The sequence below is a fragment of the Typopeltis vanoorti genome, chromosome 20 (genome assembly GCF_054136105.1).
Source record: "Typopeltis vanoorti isolate ZY-2024b chromosome 20, IOZ_Tvanoo_1.0, whole genome shotgun sequence".
NCBI classification, from domain to species: Eukaryota; Metazoa; Arthropoda; class Arachnida; order Uropygi; family Thelyphonidae; genus Typopeltis; species Typopeltis vanoorti.
In genome coordinates, this window is record NC_143568.1 from 87,640,442 (window position 1) to 87,658,309 (window position 17,868).

General features: G+C 36.8%; 1 protein-coding gene across 1 annotated transcript in view; it reads left to right on the forward strand.

Moving 5' to 3' along the window:
• Positions 1-17,868, forward strand: part of LOC150095635 (dynein axonemal heavy chain 8-like) — a 2,108,518-nt gene that overhangs the window by 160,609 nt on the left and 1,930,041 nt on the right. The window contains exon 8 of the mRNA XM_090409931.1: positions 6,126-6,202. Coding sequence (XP_090266057.1) covers positions 6,126-6,202 — 77 coding nt within the window. The remainder of the gene's footprint in view (positions 1-6,125; positions 6,203-17,868) is intronic.

A 17,868-nucleotide genomic window follows, 5' to 3' on the forward strand; every position in this document is an offset into this window, starting at 1 on the left:
ACTATCCAATCCTTCCACAAAGGTTGAAGAAGAATAAGATACAAAATGTTGGTACAAATGACCTTCTATCAGATTATTTCTATCTGCCATTGCTGTCATCTCATTCACATTCACCTCGCTTAATTGCCATAGTCACACTGTCCATCATTCCTAGGTAAGCAGTATAGCATTCTGTTTTGCACTAGACAAATCATGGAATCTCTGCCACATTTCTCACTGTTCTGTTCATTCCTTGTTCATTTGCATCTTGTTCCTCTCTCTCTCTCTCTCTTCTTGCACTTTCACTTACCTGTCTTCCCATCTCTCCATTCTTTATTTCATTAACTATCTCACCTTCCTCTCAGTTATCCTGGGTCTCCTATTCTCACTCTTTTCTTGTTCCAGTTGATCCTGTGTGCACAGGATCAACTGGAAGAAAACAAAAGTACTGCACAGAAGCTTTTACTAGTCAGAGAGAGAGAGAGAGAGATTGTTCTTAGAAGCAACAGAAGCCTTAAAGCATACTCCAAATCTCAACAAATATGGCTTTATCGATTTGCCTAAAATCTGGGAGACAGTCATCTTCAGACAGAACTAGTACCTACTTTCTCTCTCTCTCTCTCTCTCTCTTTTTTTTTGATATAGAGGGTGCCTAATTAGGACTTTAGTCTTTGTGTTGTTGCTACGATTGTTCATACTAGTCCCATTGTAACACCATATTGTTGTAGTCTCATGTGCTGTGACAAACTGATTTTTGTTCTCTGAGGATGCTGGTTATAAGCAAAAAAATATCAGTAATAACTCAATAAATAATTATTTACTATCAGTCTGTGTTCTAATATATACCGTCAAAATTAATCAACACGTCTTCACTAGTATTTCACTGCTCTTTTCCAATGTGTCTCTTTGCTATCAGATGATCACTCATCGCTCTTATAGCATTCTCACTACTGTCATCTTTGGTTACCAGTACTTTAAATCTGCATTCACATAACACTTTGCGCATACTCTCTTTCTATTCACCTGAAATATCCATGATTCATCAACATAATCTAACAAATACATATAGTGCACCTCACATTTTATGAAATGACTAAAATCAAAATTGAACTCTTGTAAAGACAAATGCGAAGCTTCTGCCATTTTTCCTTTGCTGGTTACTATCCTATATTCAAAGTTTAACAATTTTGTAAACAAACTCAAACAAGCAAAACCCACACATTACGATCACTGCAAGTTGCACAACCTCTACCCACAACTCTTACACACAAACACATTTATTTACAATGAATTGTCCAAAAACTTATCTGAACCAGAAGCCTTCTTTATGCAAACCTTCCAGTGCAAGACCAAGGCAAGCTCTGTATTACTAAATCTTGATATTTCTAGCCTAGCTCCCACTGACGAGACCTCAATAAAGGTCGAAACCGGTCTAGGTAGTGGCCCCTTGCCTTTAATACAAAACATCATGCATCCCCTTCTTGAAGATGTGTTTTGGCATTAAGGGTAAATATTAAGATTAGTGATCAGAGCTTATGCCACCTTTACCACAATTGCCTTGGTGTTGCACTACCTGTAGGATCAGCTAGACTTGCATCACTTGCAGGCGCAAACTTGACTTGTTTGTCTGTTTGCTTACTTGGGAAATGGAGTAAAACCAGATTTAAAATTGCTTGGTATTTTTAACATTTAGGATCCACAGAATGGATACCTCATACTTGTTGGAGTTATACTGGAAGAAGTGGAGGAAGCTGTAGGTGATGTGGATAGTGATATGAAATTTTATTATTATTATTAACATCTGACCTCCATGAAGTCAGAGATTCATCGTGGGAGATACACACTTGCACATAATGCTCATCCAACCATGCTTTAAACTGATTTAGTGTCTACATTCACAACACACTCAGCTAATGCATTCCACTCTCTATGCAAAGAACCTTTTCCTTACTCCTCTGCTCATAGCCTCTTTACACAGTTTCCAGCAATGGCCTCTTGTTCTACCCCCCCCCCTCATTTTATGAAAAATCTCTTCCAATCAACCTGATGACAACCCCTGACTAGCTTATATGTCTCAATCATATCCCTCCCTCTTCCTCCTATTCATGAGGCTCTGCAACTTACATTCCAATGACCACTGACCATCTTTCTGAATCTTCTCTGGACCCTTTCCAACATATCTTCAGCACCATGAAAACCTGGCAAACAAATCTTTGCACAATAATTCATATGAGGCCTGATCAAGGCCTTATATAATGGCATCATAACTTCTCTATTTCTGCATGTCAGGGTCCTCTGCATCATTGCCATTATCCAAAGTGATGTGTTCACAACTTGTGCAGTTTAGACCCTGAATTTCAGGTCCTTGTCCACCATCACTCCTGGTTCTCTCATCCCTTCTACTTCCTTTAAAGTTTCCCCACCAAGTGCATACTTTGGTCCCATCGTTGCTTACCAAATCTCAAAATCTTGCACTTCGCAACATTGAATTGATAGACCGCAGATATGAGAGTCCTGAGAAAGATTAGAGGCATGAACAGATGGCATAAATGGCAATATCATATTAAAAATGTGGATATTAGGAAAGAATTTGACATTGTCAGCATCCAGGAATGCGTTAACAGAGCTAATCTCAGGTGGTATGGTCATTTTAACAGAATGGGTGAAGAAAGAATAGCAAAACAAGTGTTCTCTGCCAGGTTGGCAGCAAAACGACTCACAGGAAGACCAAGATATAGTGGATTGATACTAGATGATAGAAATATAAGATCTGATAATGTTGGAGTCTTGCAAGTAACAGACTGATTTGGAGGAAAATTATTATTATTATTAAACAAGACCTCATGGAGTCAAAGACTCATCTAGGAGGTCCTTTTATCTCACACACACACATCTCATCATACTGTGTCTTAAACACATTCAAACTCCTTGCAGACACCACACTCTCAGGCAAGGCATTCCAATCACTCACAACTCTGAACGAAAAAAATCTGCCTCTCACTCCCCTACTCACACCCTCTTTATACAGTTTCCAGGGATGACCTCTGGTTCTCCTCTGATCTCCCACTATTCTCTGTAGAACTTCTCCACCATTGATCCTATAACAACCCCTTACCAACTTGTAGGTCTCTATCATATCTCCCCTCTTCCTTCTCTCCACTAGACTCTGCAAATTACATCTTTTCAATCTTTCCTCATACTCAACATTCCAGAGGTCAGAAACTACCTTAGTCAGTCGCCTTTGGACCCTTTCCAACATCTCTTCATCCTTCTGAAAACCAGGTGACCAAATCTGGGCACAATAGTCCATGTATGGCCTAATCAAAGCCTTATACAACGGAACAAGAATCTCCCTACTTCTACACGTCAGTGTCCTCCGCATCATTCCCAGAAGTCTTTGTGTTGTCTTCACAATTTTGGCAATGTGTCCCCTAAATTTTAGATCCTTATCCACTATCACCCCCAGATCTCTTATTTCCTCTACTTCCAACAATATATTCTCACCAAGCATAAATTCTGCATCCCATCTTTGTTTTCCAAATTTTAAAACCTTACATTTTGCAACATTGAACTCACATCCCCATTTGCTTGCCCAATCACTCAATTTATTCAAGTCTTCTTGCAAGGCCACAACATCTTCACTACACTTTATGGTTCGTCCCAACTTTGCATCATCTGCAAACAACTGAATATCTCCATCCAAATCTTCGCCAATATCATTAATATACAAGTTAAATAGTAATGGCCCTAAAACAGACCCCTGAGGCACTCCACTAGTGACTTTCCTTTTCCTGGATATTGCATCCCCTTACACAACTTGTTGATACCTATCAGATAGCCAGTCTCCAATCCAATGCACTAATCTAATATCCAACCCCATCTGCTCTAGTTTGACTATCAACTTATCATGAGGTACTCTATCAAAAGCTTTTGCGAAATCCAAGTATATTACTGTGTATTCTTCTCCTCTGTCCAAGGAAGCAGTCACTTTATTGTAAGAAGTAAGTAGATTACTAAAACATGACCTCCCTTTAGCAAATCCATGCTGTCCAGCAAAGATTATACCGTTGTTGTCAACCCAACTCTGGATCCTAGTTCTCACAAGCTTCTCCAACAACTTCACCACAACACCTGACACACAAATAGGCCTATAGTTTGATGCTTGAGTTCGATCACCTCCTTTATGAAGTGGCACAATCTTGCCCTCCTTCCACTCTTTAGGGACTTGACCAAGTGCAAGACTCGTATTAAAAAAATATGTCAAGGCAGGTGTCAACTCTCTGGCACATTCCTTCAGAATACGCGGTGATATATTATGAAGTCCCACAGCCTTATTTACATCTAGTTTACTCAACTCCCCAAACACCTCTTGCTTGCTTACAGTCAGTCTCTCCTCCCCATCATCAACTGCCCTTAATCTCTCCATGAAGTCACATTCACAAGACTGAAAGATCTTTATGAACTGCTCATTAAGTATCTCCACCACACATTCTGCAACAGCTGTCTTTATACCATTTCCTCCAATCAATGTCATCCTTCCATAATCATTCTTTCTTTTGCTGACTATATATCGAAAGAACTCCCTAGAATTCTTTTTGGCTTCATTAGCTAACTGCTGTTCATACCTCTCTTTAGCTACTCTCACCAACCAAGTCACCCTCCTTGCCTGGTCTTTGTAGACCTCATGAAATTGGTTACTTCCACTTCTCTTATGGTGCCTCCACAATGCCCTACCTTATTTAACCTTCTCACCCATGGTATACATTTAGACATTGCATCTACTAAGTAGTTTTTGAAAATCCCCAAGCTGCATTGATCTCTTTTCCAGCTAACTCCTCATTCCATGCTACACCTGCAAGCTGTCTCCTGAGCTCTTCATAATCACCCTTCTTGTAGTTCCACATATACCCTTTTTTCACAGGGGTCCTTGCACTGCTGGCAACCACCCAGGTAATCACCTCATTGTCACTTTCACTAAGCGGATGATTTGACACCTCATTGATAATTACATCCTCCGATGAGATGACCAAATTCAAGACCCTTAATCCTCGTGTGCCCTCTGTTACATACTGTCTGAGGTAGTTATCCCTCAAAAACTCAAGAAACTCATTTTCTTTACTTCCAGTTGCTATCTCTTCATTCCAGTCTATATTGCCATAATTAAAATCACCCATAATGATCACCCTTTTCTTATTTGCTTGTCTTATTTGACTATACATTTCACTATCACCACCACCATCCACAATTGTAGATAGGAAGTTAGTAATGATTTTTCATGTAGTATTATCATATCCTGTACACCCCTTGAGGGTACATGGCAGGAATTTGATGATGATAATGATGACTTACCTGCCCATTCATGCAATCTATTCAAGTCCTCTTATAAGGCCATAATATCCGCTTGACTCTGCATTGCTCTCCACAGATTTGCATCATCTTCAAGCAGCTGTATATCACTAGTTAAACCCATCCCAATATTTTCCAGGGACATATTCCAAAGGTTGTGAAGACATCTCAGAGAATTTTGGCAGTGTTAAGGAGAATATTGACTACTAATATAAAAGTGTGCTGGTGCAACTGTATAAAGCCTTGATCAGAACTCATCTGTATTTCTGTACTCTTACTGATATATGTGTTTGCTGAGTTGTTCCCATTTCCTACATTTTATGCCAACTTACACTACTTGGTCTCTTACTTGCCACATTTCTAACTGCCTGATACAAGCACCACATGGCACAAAATATTTTAGGATACTGTGCAAGCTGTAGTCTTTAAATGGTTGTGGGCTTGATGATAAAGTATCAGCAGACTGACTTTTGGCTTCTGCCATTATTGAAACACACTGCAAAGAACACAGTCAAGATAGACTAAATTAAATTTATTCTTTCTGTCTTTATGGAAGTGTTTTCATCATTAGCCACCCTTGGTCAAACATGTCACACTTATGCTTATATTTGGAAACAATTTTGAATGTTAAATCTTGCGTTTATTGATAATACTTCATGCAATCATAAATAAAAATTAGCATTTCAGATTATATAGTATGATTTGTTAGCCTTAAAGAAGATATGTATTTTATTTTATTTTTATTTTTTATTTTTTTTTATTTTTATTTTATATTTTATTTTATTTCATTTTTTTGACAGGCTCAACTTCAGATATTTTTGAACAGAAATATAGAGGAAAGTCACCCATCACTAAAGGCTTTAAATGTTCTAGAAAGGTAACGATGTGTTTTACATGTAATGAAAAGAATTTTTAATGGCGTGATGTAAAAATAAATGTTAATGTATTTTGTATATTATTTCACTCCATACCTACCAATATTTATGTATGTCTGCTCTCTTTGTGTGACTAAAGATACAAGGAAACTTACACAGTATATACTGTATTATTTCAATAGATACACAACTAGTTTTGCTCTTATTACAAATGCTTTTCTTATCTGTACATAAAATACAAAAGTATTAAAAAAAAGAAGGAGAAGAATCTAGTTCACAGCCATTAAAATAATAATGTGCTGCCAATCAATTATAGTATTCTGATTATTCAAAATATTCGTGCAAGTGCATAGAGTTGTCTTTAGGTGCATGCTTGTATTTATGTAGGATGGATCATTCCTTGAAAGTTCTAGGATAATGCTAGGATTGATATCCAAGTGCAGAAGGTATGGCATGATTTCTAGTCTTCCGGATTTTTCTTTCTCTTTCTTACTATAGCACAATAATGAGAAGGCCACTGACCTGCAAAGATAAAACAGTTATCATTCCATTGTATAAGACCCTGATCAGCTCACACTTGCACTATTGTTCTCAGATTTGGTCCCCAGGATTTGAAGGGGATAAATTAACTGTGGAAAGGGTACAAAGGCGGATAACAAAGATGGTTTCAGGACTGTACAATGATAGTTATGAGGATTGGCTGAGGGAATGTGGACTGCAGAGTTTGGTAGATAGAAGAAGGAGAGGTGATATGATTGAAACTTTTAAACTGTTGAGAGGTGGTTACAGGATTGACACTGTAGAGTTCTTTCGCTTGGTTGAACAGCAGGAAGGAGTGATGACGAGGCCATCCCTGGAAGCTACGAAAGGAAACTCTGAGCAAGAGGGTGAGGAGTGATTTCTTTGCATGGAGAGTGGTTGAACCATGGAATGCATTGTTGCCTGATGGAGTGGTGAGAGCGAGAATGGTCAATGAGTTCAAGGAGTGGTATGATAGACTTTGTGTTTCTTAGGGGGGGGGAGACCTCCCCTTGATGAGTCTTGTTAGATTTTGTGTTAGGAAGGACTTCCCACGATGAGTCTTTTGACTCCATGGAGGACTGAATAATAATAATAATAATAAAACAACATTCCATCTACATTCCAAACAACTGCATGTATGTCTTCTAGATCAGGGCTGTCCCAAACATGGCCTGTGGATCGGATGTAGCCTGCAGTACAATTTTGTGTGGCCCGCCTGTGGGTTTTGATTTTTGAAAGTGAAAAAAATAAAATAACAGTTTGAATTGATTGCGTATTAGATATTTTAATTCTATCACTAATCGATAATTTTGATGTGGGTAATTTTATTTGTTGTTTTTACATCACTATATATTCATGTGTTTTTCAAATATTAAATATGTCAAAGAAGCATTCTTACACTGTTTTTTTCCAGTGCACATTCTTTGGGTATTCATGGGTAAGGTGAGCGTGTGATTAGTGTGCAATTAGTGTTGTTCATTTGTTCAGCTATCAAGGTTGTGTCGCTGCTGCTCACCAGATTACTAGATATGCATTGTGATTTATTTCCATGTTATCACCAACTTATCATCAAACAACCATGCCTAACAAGAAAACTACAAGCAATAATTGGCAACTACAAGAATCGAAATTGATATAGGTACTTTACTAAACGAAGCCGAACTACCACGGAACTCTAGCTAAAATGAAATAACAATTATTCTTTCTTGTATGCTGTTTCAATAAAAACGTTTATGAGCACCATGACTTTTCTTTCTTGTGAAATTTTCAAAGTACTTGCTAAACCTAACTAATGGTAGGAGTAGGACTGTCCAAGTAATTTAATTTATGTACTGTATTTATTATTCTGGATGTAGCCCTTTTTTTTTTTTTTTTTTTTTTTTTTTAATGTGGCCCTTAGATTACCTAAGGTTGGACAGCCCTGTTCTAGGTCATCATGTGGTTTGGTTGATGATAATTTGTCTAATGTGCTGTGGCCTTACTTCTCTGGTAATCTGTTTCTCCGACATATTCTTTGTTCATTGCTCAATAGATTTTTGACTTTCTCTATAGTGTGATATATTGTGATCACCCATAGGCAATGAGCTTGGTTGTTTCATAGAACTGTGTTTAGGCTTAGTGTATTGAAGCAAATAATGTATTTTGATAAAGTGGGTGAAATGGGACAGTATAGAGAAGATAAATATAACCATTAATTTCCTCATTGTTAGAAATGTGCTCTGTTGTTAACTGGAAAGAAGTCTAGAAATGGCCCATTTGGTTTAACTGTTTTGCATACAGGTTTTAGTTAGGAATAATATTTCTTTGGTCAGTAATGTAATAATCAGTAAGAAATACGGCACACACATGAGTGCATAGACAATTGAAAGCTGATATTTATGATGGTGTAAAATTGTCGGTGGAAGGTTTTGCTGCATTTACTATGAAAGCTAATTTAAAATGAGTGCGAGTATCTTTCTAAGCAAGTAGATGGTCCTTTTCTATTTTTGTTAACAGTAATTCTTGAAGGGTCAAACTGTAAACTAATTCTATCATATTATAACAATAAATACACTATTTCTATCCTCTCACCCTTCTCATTTGCTGATTCCATCAAATGTTTTATGTCCTCTCATGCTATACTTGTTTCTTTTCAGAACATTTTTACTTGTCAAAACAATCAATGCTTTTGCTTTATATTTCTCCATCCTCATAGTCCCACTAACAAGTTTTTAATAAGCACGATTTATTCATACCCTTCTCAAGCACTTCTCTTACCATGGAATCTTTGTACAGAGTTCTTTTCTTACTTTCTTTCTATAAAGGAATTCATATGAATGTGTTGTTTTTCTGATGACAACTAACTTTTCATTCTCCTCATTATCTATGTTATCATTCTTATTCCATCTCCAGCTTCCATTATCCCTTGTCTCTCTGTCATTGATGGGTTTGTGTCTCTTCTCTGCTGGTGTGAAAATTAATGACTTTCGTGAGGCTATTAGAGCACAAAAGGGGTAGGGTGAACGAACTTATTGTAATGGCTTAAACAAATGATTTAAAAGGAGAAAAGTATGGCATGAGAGGAGGGCATGAAAAAATTACTTCTTCCCCCATCAGAGGTCAGCGACCACCTTGGCAAATTTTGGACGATTCTCAGCCACTCTGAGCAGTCTCTCAGCATTCATGCCAGTCCACTTCCTGCTGTCTACCAGCCAAGATTTTCTTCATTTTCCTTGTCCTTTTCCATTTATCTTCCCTTTTATAATCAATTGAAGTATCTTATAATCTTATATTTTTCATTATGAAGTAGGTGTCCAAGATATGCAGTTTTCCTTCTTTTTATGGTATCTAAAAGTTCATGTGATTTCCCCATTGTTCCAGTACTTCCTGATTGAATGTTTTTGCTGTCCATGGGATTTTTAACATTCGTCTGTATAAACCACATCTCAAGTCATTTTATTGATGTTGTCTTCAAGGTCCAAGTTTCTGCACTGTACAGCAGTACAGACCATACATAGCATTTAACAATGTGTATGCTAAGTTCTAAATTTAAACTGTGGTTACACAGTGATTTCATCAAGAGAAAAATTTTTCTTGCCATTTCAATTCTAACTTTTATTTCCATTTCTGGATTGCAATCTTCATTTAACCAGCATCGGAGATATTTAAACTTTGCCACTTTTTCTATTTGTTTTCCATTTAAAGAAAGTGCTGAATTAAGAATTGGTTTCTTGCTTATGACCATGAATTTAGTTTTGGTGATATTTATTTTTAATCCCATTTTTTCACTCTCTTCATTCACTAGTTCCAGAAGATTTTGAAGATTCTGAATATTGTCAGCCAGAATATTGAGAGGTGTGTCATCAGTATATCAGATGTTACTGATGGTTTCATCATTTACACTAATCCCTTCCTTTCAAGACTTTTTGAAATATGGCTTCTGAGTATATGTTAAAAAGAAGAGGTGACAGCACACATCCTTACCTTACTCCTCGTTTGATGTTAATGGAGTCTGTAATAATGTCATCAACTTGAATAGATGCCTTTTGGTTCCAATATAAGTTTTCAATGATCCTGATGACTTTTCCATCTAATCCAATTCTTTTTAATAGTGCAATCATTTTAGCATGTTGGACTTTGTCAAATGCTTTCTCGAAGTCGATGAAGCAAATGAATATTTTCTTGTTTTGGTCAATACATTTTTGGAATAAGATCTGAGAACAGAAAAGAGCCTCTCTTGTTCCCAAACCATTTCTAAAGCCGAATCTGATGGTGTCTTCACATTTTCTGTATATTCTTTTTTGAATTATTTTCAGAAACATTTTGAGAACGTGACTCATTAGGCTGATCATTCTATAGTCATTACAAGTTTTCACATTTGCTTTTTTAGGTAGCATGATGAAGGTGTACTGTAACCAGTCTTGAGGAATTATGCCTATATCGTAGATCTTATTAAATAGCTTTACTAATGTATTAATGTTGTCGCCTTCTAATAACTTTACTATTTCTGGTGGTATTCTATCCGGGGCATAGGGCTTTACCATTTTTAGCTGAGTTTAGTGCACATTCTACCCCTGATCTTAGAATGCATGGACCTTCCATATATTCATAAGTATTTTCTGGGTTCTGTCTGTTATCAGTAAAGAGTTCTTCTATATATTTCACCCATTCTTGTATTTTATCATCCTTTTCGGATATTATTTCTCCCTTTTTGTTTCGAAGGATACAGAATTGTTTTTTCTTAAACATACCTGAGGTCTCTTTCAGCTTTTTTTTTTTTAATTGTCATGCTTTTTCCTGGAGAATTTCTATTTCTTTATGATCATTTTTCATTCATCCAGAAGAATTACTGGAAGTAGTAAAAGAAAAGAATGAGAGAGTTAAGATATTGAGTCTCTTGCTGCGTATAACAGAGGAAAGCTGAGAAGCGGCGCTAAAATAGCGAATGACTCAATGCATATGTTATGTGGGAGGAGTGGTGTGAAGTTTGTGGATGTGTGGAGTAAGTTACATGGATGAAAGGATTTATACAAGAAGGATGGTTTGCATCTGAATGGATTTGGTGTTCAAAAACTGGAAAAAGTGTTGTTGAATGAAGTGAAAGTGGATGTGCAGAATCAGGAAAACTAAAGCTTTGGGAGGTGGGGGGGGATAGGCTGTTGAGTGGATATCCAGACATCAATGAGGTAGTGGATTATGAATGTGTATAATATGCCTAAGTTAGTACCACTTGTAACAAAAAGGGATAGTTAGTATAAAGTGTCAGGATAGCCATGGGCCACAAGGGACTTTTGAACTTCATGTACACTAATGTCAGGAACATCAGACCAAGAAGCAGGAATTTTCACCATTTGTTGGCTCATACTGGCCAAAGATTATCTGCATTAGTGAGACATGGCTAACAGAAGTTGATATAGTTAGTGGGATAGAATATGAAGGATACAGTGTGTTCAGGAAGGACATTGAGAAAAGAATAGGGGGTGGGAGAGTGTTATCGATGATAGCTAATGAACTGCAACCAAAGAGAATAGAAATTCAACTGCAGGCCAGTGAAAATAGCACATTTGAGGCTATCTGGTATGAGACAGAGGCTAGCAGAACAAAATACACAGTTGGAAGCTGCTATAGACCAGGGGATGGAAAAGATGATGGAGATGGTATGCATTAGCAAATAGACTCAATGAGTGGATGACAAGTAATTATTATTGGGGATTTCAACTATGGGAACAAGATTGGAAGGGGGAAGAGGACATATGGGAGGAAGGAAATGGATTTATTATTATTATTATTATTATGCGACACCATCAGGGAGTCCAAAGACTCATCGAGGGAAGACACCTGCTCCACTTTTCTCTGTCTCCACCACTCCATCTACCAACTACAACAGTGCCATCTACCACCTGCTACCAACACTGGTATTTCCACAGACAATCACAAGCATCAAAGCCCACGGCAGGATTCGAACCTGCAACCTTTTGGCAAGAGAGTGGATACGTTAACCACTCGGCCATCCAGGCTGGCAAAAATTTTGTGCAGTAACTAAGGGATAATTAACTGAGACAGCATGTAAGGGAATATATTAAGGGTTTGAGAGTGCTCAGTATAATAATTGCATCTGAGAATTTGTCTATAATGAATAGGACCACGTTGCCACCAATTAGTTAGAGTGATCATATGGTCTTGACTTGGGAAGTGGCCAAATGTGTAAAATTTTCAGTTAAGATTGTTTATATGTTGAATTATAGGGCTGGTAAGTATGACAAGCTTAAGAGATTGTGCTTGAATCGGTGCCATGGCACATAAAACTGGATGTCGATAGTGCATGGGAAATGGTAAACAAGTGTTTGAGGAAAGTAATGGCAGACTGTATACCTAGAGTCAGGCGAGTAAATCAAGTGGGAGTTAAATGGATGAATATCATCATTAAGCTGCAGTTGCAAAAAAAGAGAAAAAATTGTGGAGGGAATTCAAGGAGAAAAGTAACCAACAGCACACAAACATTACAAAGCACTGTGGTAAGAACGGAAAACAGAATATGAAAGGAAATTAGCAGTGCAGGCCAAAGATAATCTCGAGCAGTTCTTTTGATATCTTGCAAGTAAAAGGAAGAATGTTTATGGCAGAATGATTTTAAGGAATGCCAATGGTAGGGAAGTAACTGAATCAGTCGAAAGAGTGTAATTACTAAGTGAACAATTTGCAAGAATATATCATCCAGGTAGTCATATGCACGAATGAGAGAGCTAAGGGCTTATATGGGAACTGAGGTATATGAAATGGAGGTGCATAGTATATTACATAACCTTAATGTGAACAGCTATGGGATTGAATAGTATATAGTATACCAGCTTAAGTTTTATGTGAAGTAACGATGGAATTGTCAGTGCCCTTGGCTATGTTTAATCTAAGTCTCAGCTCTGGGTTAGTCCCGAGGATGTCGAAGTGGAGAAAATAGTTCCATTGCATACAGGAGGCTCCAAGATTGATGTAGGAAATTACTGACCAATCAGCATATCAGGAAATGTTTTCAGAGTATTGGAGAAGTTGGTCAAGAGCAAAATACAGGAATGGATAGATGGAAATGAGATACTGTATGGCAGAGGGGGGGGCAGCATGGTTTTGTGAAGTCCACCTAATAAAACAGTTAAACAGCTATTTTTGCATTTTGTCATTTATATTTTAATTTTGCAATTCATTTTTATTCACAGTTCACATTCTATTCTATTCTATTCCCTCAGCCATATAGCTGGTGGGGGGGTAGCTATGCACCACCATACTAGGGAAATGGTTATGAGCAAGGTGGTTTCCTGTTGCCTTCCTTTTCGTACTGTATCCTGTGACTGCATCCTGTATGTTCACGGGGACAGTTTGCCTGCTTGCAGGATGAAAAACCCCAGATAAACTGGTGGAAAAAACCTGCTTTCCACGCCCAAGACTGGCTAACTTGGCTATGGCTGAGGAAGATCCTTAAGCTCCTCAGGTCGCCAATGGGAATCGAGCCAAAGACACTTATTACCCTGGTTGCGAAGCTCAAAGCCACTAGGCTAACTGCATGGACACAGTTCACATTAACAATTACTTTTTTATTAACATGCAGTAGATAATGCTATATGCATTCGTTTAAATTTTTACAATAATAATTAAATTAAAAAAAAATAAAAGAATCGACAGCAACAATGAACAACGAGACTACAATTTTACAACTTTACAATTCTATAAAGCTTTTCTGTACTAACCATGTGTAAAATTCGGTACATGACTTTACTTTCACTTATCATTAACTCTCAGAGAATGACATATATTTTATATTATTATTATTATTATTATTATTATTATTATTACATAACACCTCAAGGTAGTCCAAGACTCATCAAGGGAGGGTACCTACTCTATAACCATCCGTCTCCACCACCCTAACCAACCAACTACTTTCATCATCTACACCAATGGCATCTACTGCTGACCACCACCACCACCACCACCACCACTAGTATTTTCACAGACAAACATCCTTGCCACGGTGGGATTCGAATCCGCAGCCTTTTGGCTGGAGAGCAGATATGCTAACCATTCAGCCACTTTTCACTTTTAATATCTTTATAATTGTATAATGTGGAATTCGTGTAACAAAATAATAATGATCACAGTAATCGTTTTGCAAATATAGTTCACAGTTACATAAGGTAGTTGATATGATTAGGCTCTGTGCTTGGGCCATTATTATTTATTTTGTACATAAATGATATAGGAAATGACTTAAAAGGAGATATTCAATTGTTTGCTAATGATGCAAAGTTGGGTATTGCAATAAAAAATCAAGCTGATGTTAGAGTTTGCAGGATGATTTTAATAAGCAGGTAAAATGGGCAAAAGGAAATGGATGTCCATTCAATGATGTGGAAAAGTGCAAAGTTATGCATTTTGGGACTAAAAGATTACCAACTGTGTACTACGTTGATGGAACGGTACTCCAAGAGATTGATGAGGCTAGGGACTTGGGGGTGTTGGTAGATAGGGAGATGAAGTTCAGGGGTCACATTGCTAAGGTGTCCAAGATTGCACATAGGATTACTTGGTTATTGAGGAACACACACTAACATCCAGAGATAAAGAGATTATTATTCCCCTTTATACTTTATCTGCAACATCTGATTCATAGATAGGCCTATAAATTGTTGCTTGAACTCACTCACCTACCTAATGAAGTGACACAATCTTGCCTTCTTTCTGCTCCTTTGGAACTTCATCCAGTGCAAGTCTCATATTAAACAAATATGTCAAAGATGTCAATTCTCTAGCACATTCCTTCAAAATATGTGGAGATATAATATATCAAGTCACGTAGCCTTATTAACATTAGTTTTTCTCAGTTGCTGACATCCCTCTTTCTCACTTAAAATCAGTCTCTTCTCTTCATGAACTGCTCTCAAACTCTCCATGATGTCACATTTGCAAGAATGAAAGACCTTTATGAACTGCTCATTAAATATCTCGTCTATGTGATCTGCATCAGTTGTTTTTATACCATTTTCTCCAATCAGTATTATCCTTCCATAATCATTCTTTTTTTTTTTTGCTGGCTACATATCAAAAGAACTCCCTACTATTTCTTTTTATTTGGCTTCATTTGCTACCCTTAAAAACTAAGTCACCCACCTTTCAGTGTTCTTTGTAATCTTTATGGAATCGATTATTACCACTCCTCTTGTGTTATCCCCATGATGCCTTTTCCCTCTATTCCATTCTTAATCTCTCATTCATCCATTTCACACCTACCTTATTTAACTTTCTGACCTTTGAAATACATTTAGACATTGCTTCTACTAGATAGTTCTTATCATCAAAGCAGCAATGATATCCTTTCAATTAACTCCTCATTCCATGCTACACCTGCAACATTTCCTGAACTTCTCATAATCACCAGCATTGTAGTTCCACACATAACCTTTTCTCACAGAGGTCCTCACACTTCTGGCAACCACCGAGGGAATCCCTTCATGGACACTCTCATGAACTGGAGGGTTAATTGACACCTCTAACATCCTCTGATGAGATGATCAAATCCAAGACCCTCAGTCCTGGTGTGTCCTCTGTAACATACTACCTGATAGTTGTCCCTCAGTAACATGAGAAATTCGTTTTCATTTCGTCTTGTTGCTATTTGCTCATCCCAGTCTAGTGTATAAGAACCCCCAACTAAGCATTTTATTCTGTTCATCTCTATCTCACACCATACTGCCTCAGAATCATGCCACTATTTCCCCTTTCATCTCTAGCATATATGGACATAACTCTTTTTCTACCATCAATAGCATTCTCCTCCAATTTTACCCTTTCTGTCTTCACGAAACACATCATACCCTTCCATCTCTATTATTGTCAGGATGTCAGCCTCACTTAAAAATGTTTAACTTATTCCAATAAATTTTGGTTGAACCAATCATTGCAACCATTTCATTTGCCTTGTTTCTCATACTTCTAGCATTTGTATACAAACACAGCAGCTCATTCCTGGATCGATAACAAGTATAACTGCTTATAAGATGTGACTTCTCCATACCTTCCATGAGTAATTTTTTGTTCTCCTTATCCATTCCAGAACCTTCTTTGAATTCAATTGTTCTCCCTACATCCCAGGTCATCCCATTCCCTTCTTGTTTACCCACATTCCTCTTTGAGCATCAACCTTTCTCTTGCTGTGTTCCACTGTATATCCTGAGTCACCCTATTTCCTTGTTTGTGTTGTACATTTTTCTCATTCTCTACTCATGCTACCCACTTCATTCATAAGCACCAATTCAATCTCTTCTTCCTTAACCTTCTGCTCTTTCACATCATTTCTTACTTGATCAGATTCTTTCTCTGCACCCCTTACTCCCCCCCCCCCTTCCAACAGCAGTCTCTCCAAACGACTCACACCAAAACCATTGCTGTTGCTTATTGTTTGTGATCTTGTATAATGAACAATATATGCCATATAGTAAAAATATTCACACTCATTATCTATGAAAAATATACTGCTAATTTCTTTATTCTCTCTCTCTCTCTCTTTGCAATCCATGTCTCCCCAATTCTGTATATGATTCCTTATTAAACTCTTAAAAACATCATCATCATCATCATAACTGTTAAGGTTTTAGGCCTAGAGTGGCCTGTTCCAGCCTTAGAAGTCATCGATGAATCTCATCACTTAAGAGAATGTCCTAATTTTTTTTCTTTTTCATAATGGTTTGTAATTTAAGCTTGTTTTGATAATCTTTCTGTTTTCATTCTTTCAACGTGTTCCATCCATTTATGTTTATATTTTTTAATTTTTTTTATTACTGATTCCTGGTTTAATTCCTTCATAATTTCTTCATTTCTTTTGTCATCAAATAGAGTATACTTTGCAGTTTTTCTCATAAACTTCATTTCAGCTGTTATTAATCTTTGTTTGTGTTTGTTTTATTGTCCAGATTTCGCTTCCATACAATAGGAACTGTAGGGCTAATGTATTGTATAATTTTAGTCTGGTTTCTTTTTGTACTAGGTTTGGTTTAAATAAACACCTGTTTTTTTAAATAATTTGGAATTTTTACGTTTATATCTTTTTCATTTTCATATGTGATCATACATCCTAGGTAGTTAAGTGAACATCCCTGTCAGACTCCTATGTTTATCTCTCTCGAATATGATAGCTCATGATTTAATCTTATTTGTATTTGATTATTTTCATATATACTTATGGTAGCTTTTAGAATATTATTTGGTATTTGTCTTTCTTTTAATATGTTAAATAAAATGCTTCTTTTAACTCTGTCAAATGCTTTTTCAAAATTAATAAATGTAATATGTGTTTCTAAATTGTATTCTCTTCTTTTCTCTATTATTAATTTTCGTCAAAAGGCCAGGTCTATACATAATCGTCTTTTTCTAAATCCATTCAGTACTTCTAAAATAAAGTTTTCAGAATATTTTATTAGTTTGTTATTTAAAATTCTGCTATGTATTTTGTAACAGGAATTTAGTATACTTATACCTCTATAGTTTTTAGGGTCATCTCTACTACTTTTTTTAAAGATAGGGATCACAATTGCTTTTTTCCATTCTCTTGGAGGGTTACTAGTTGAATAGATTTTATTTTTAAATAATAGGAGTCTTTCTTTGAACCTTATTCCTGTATATTTAT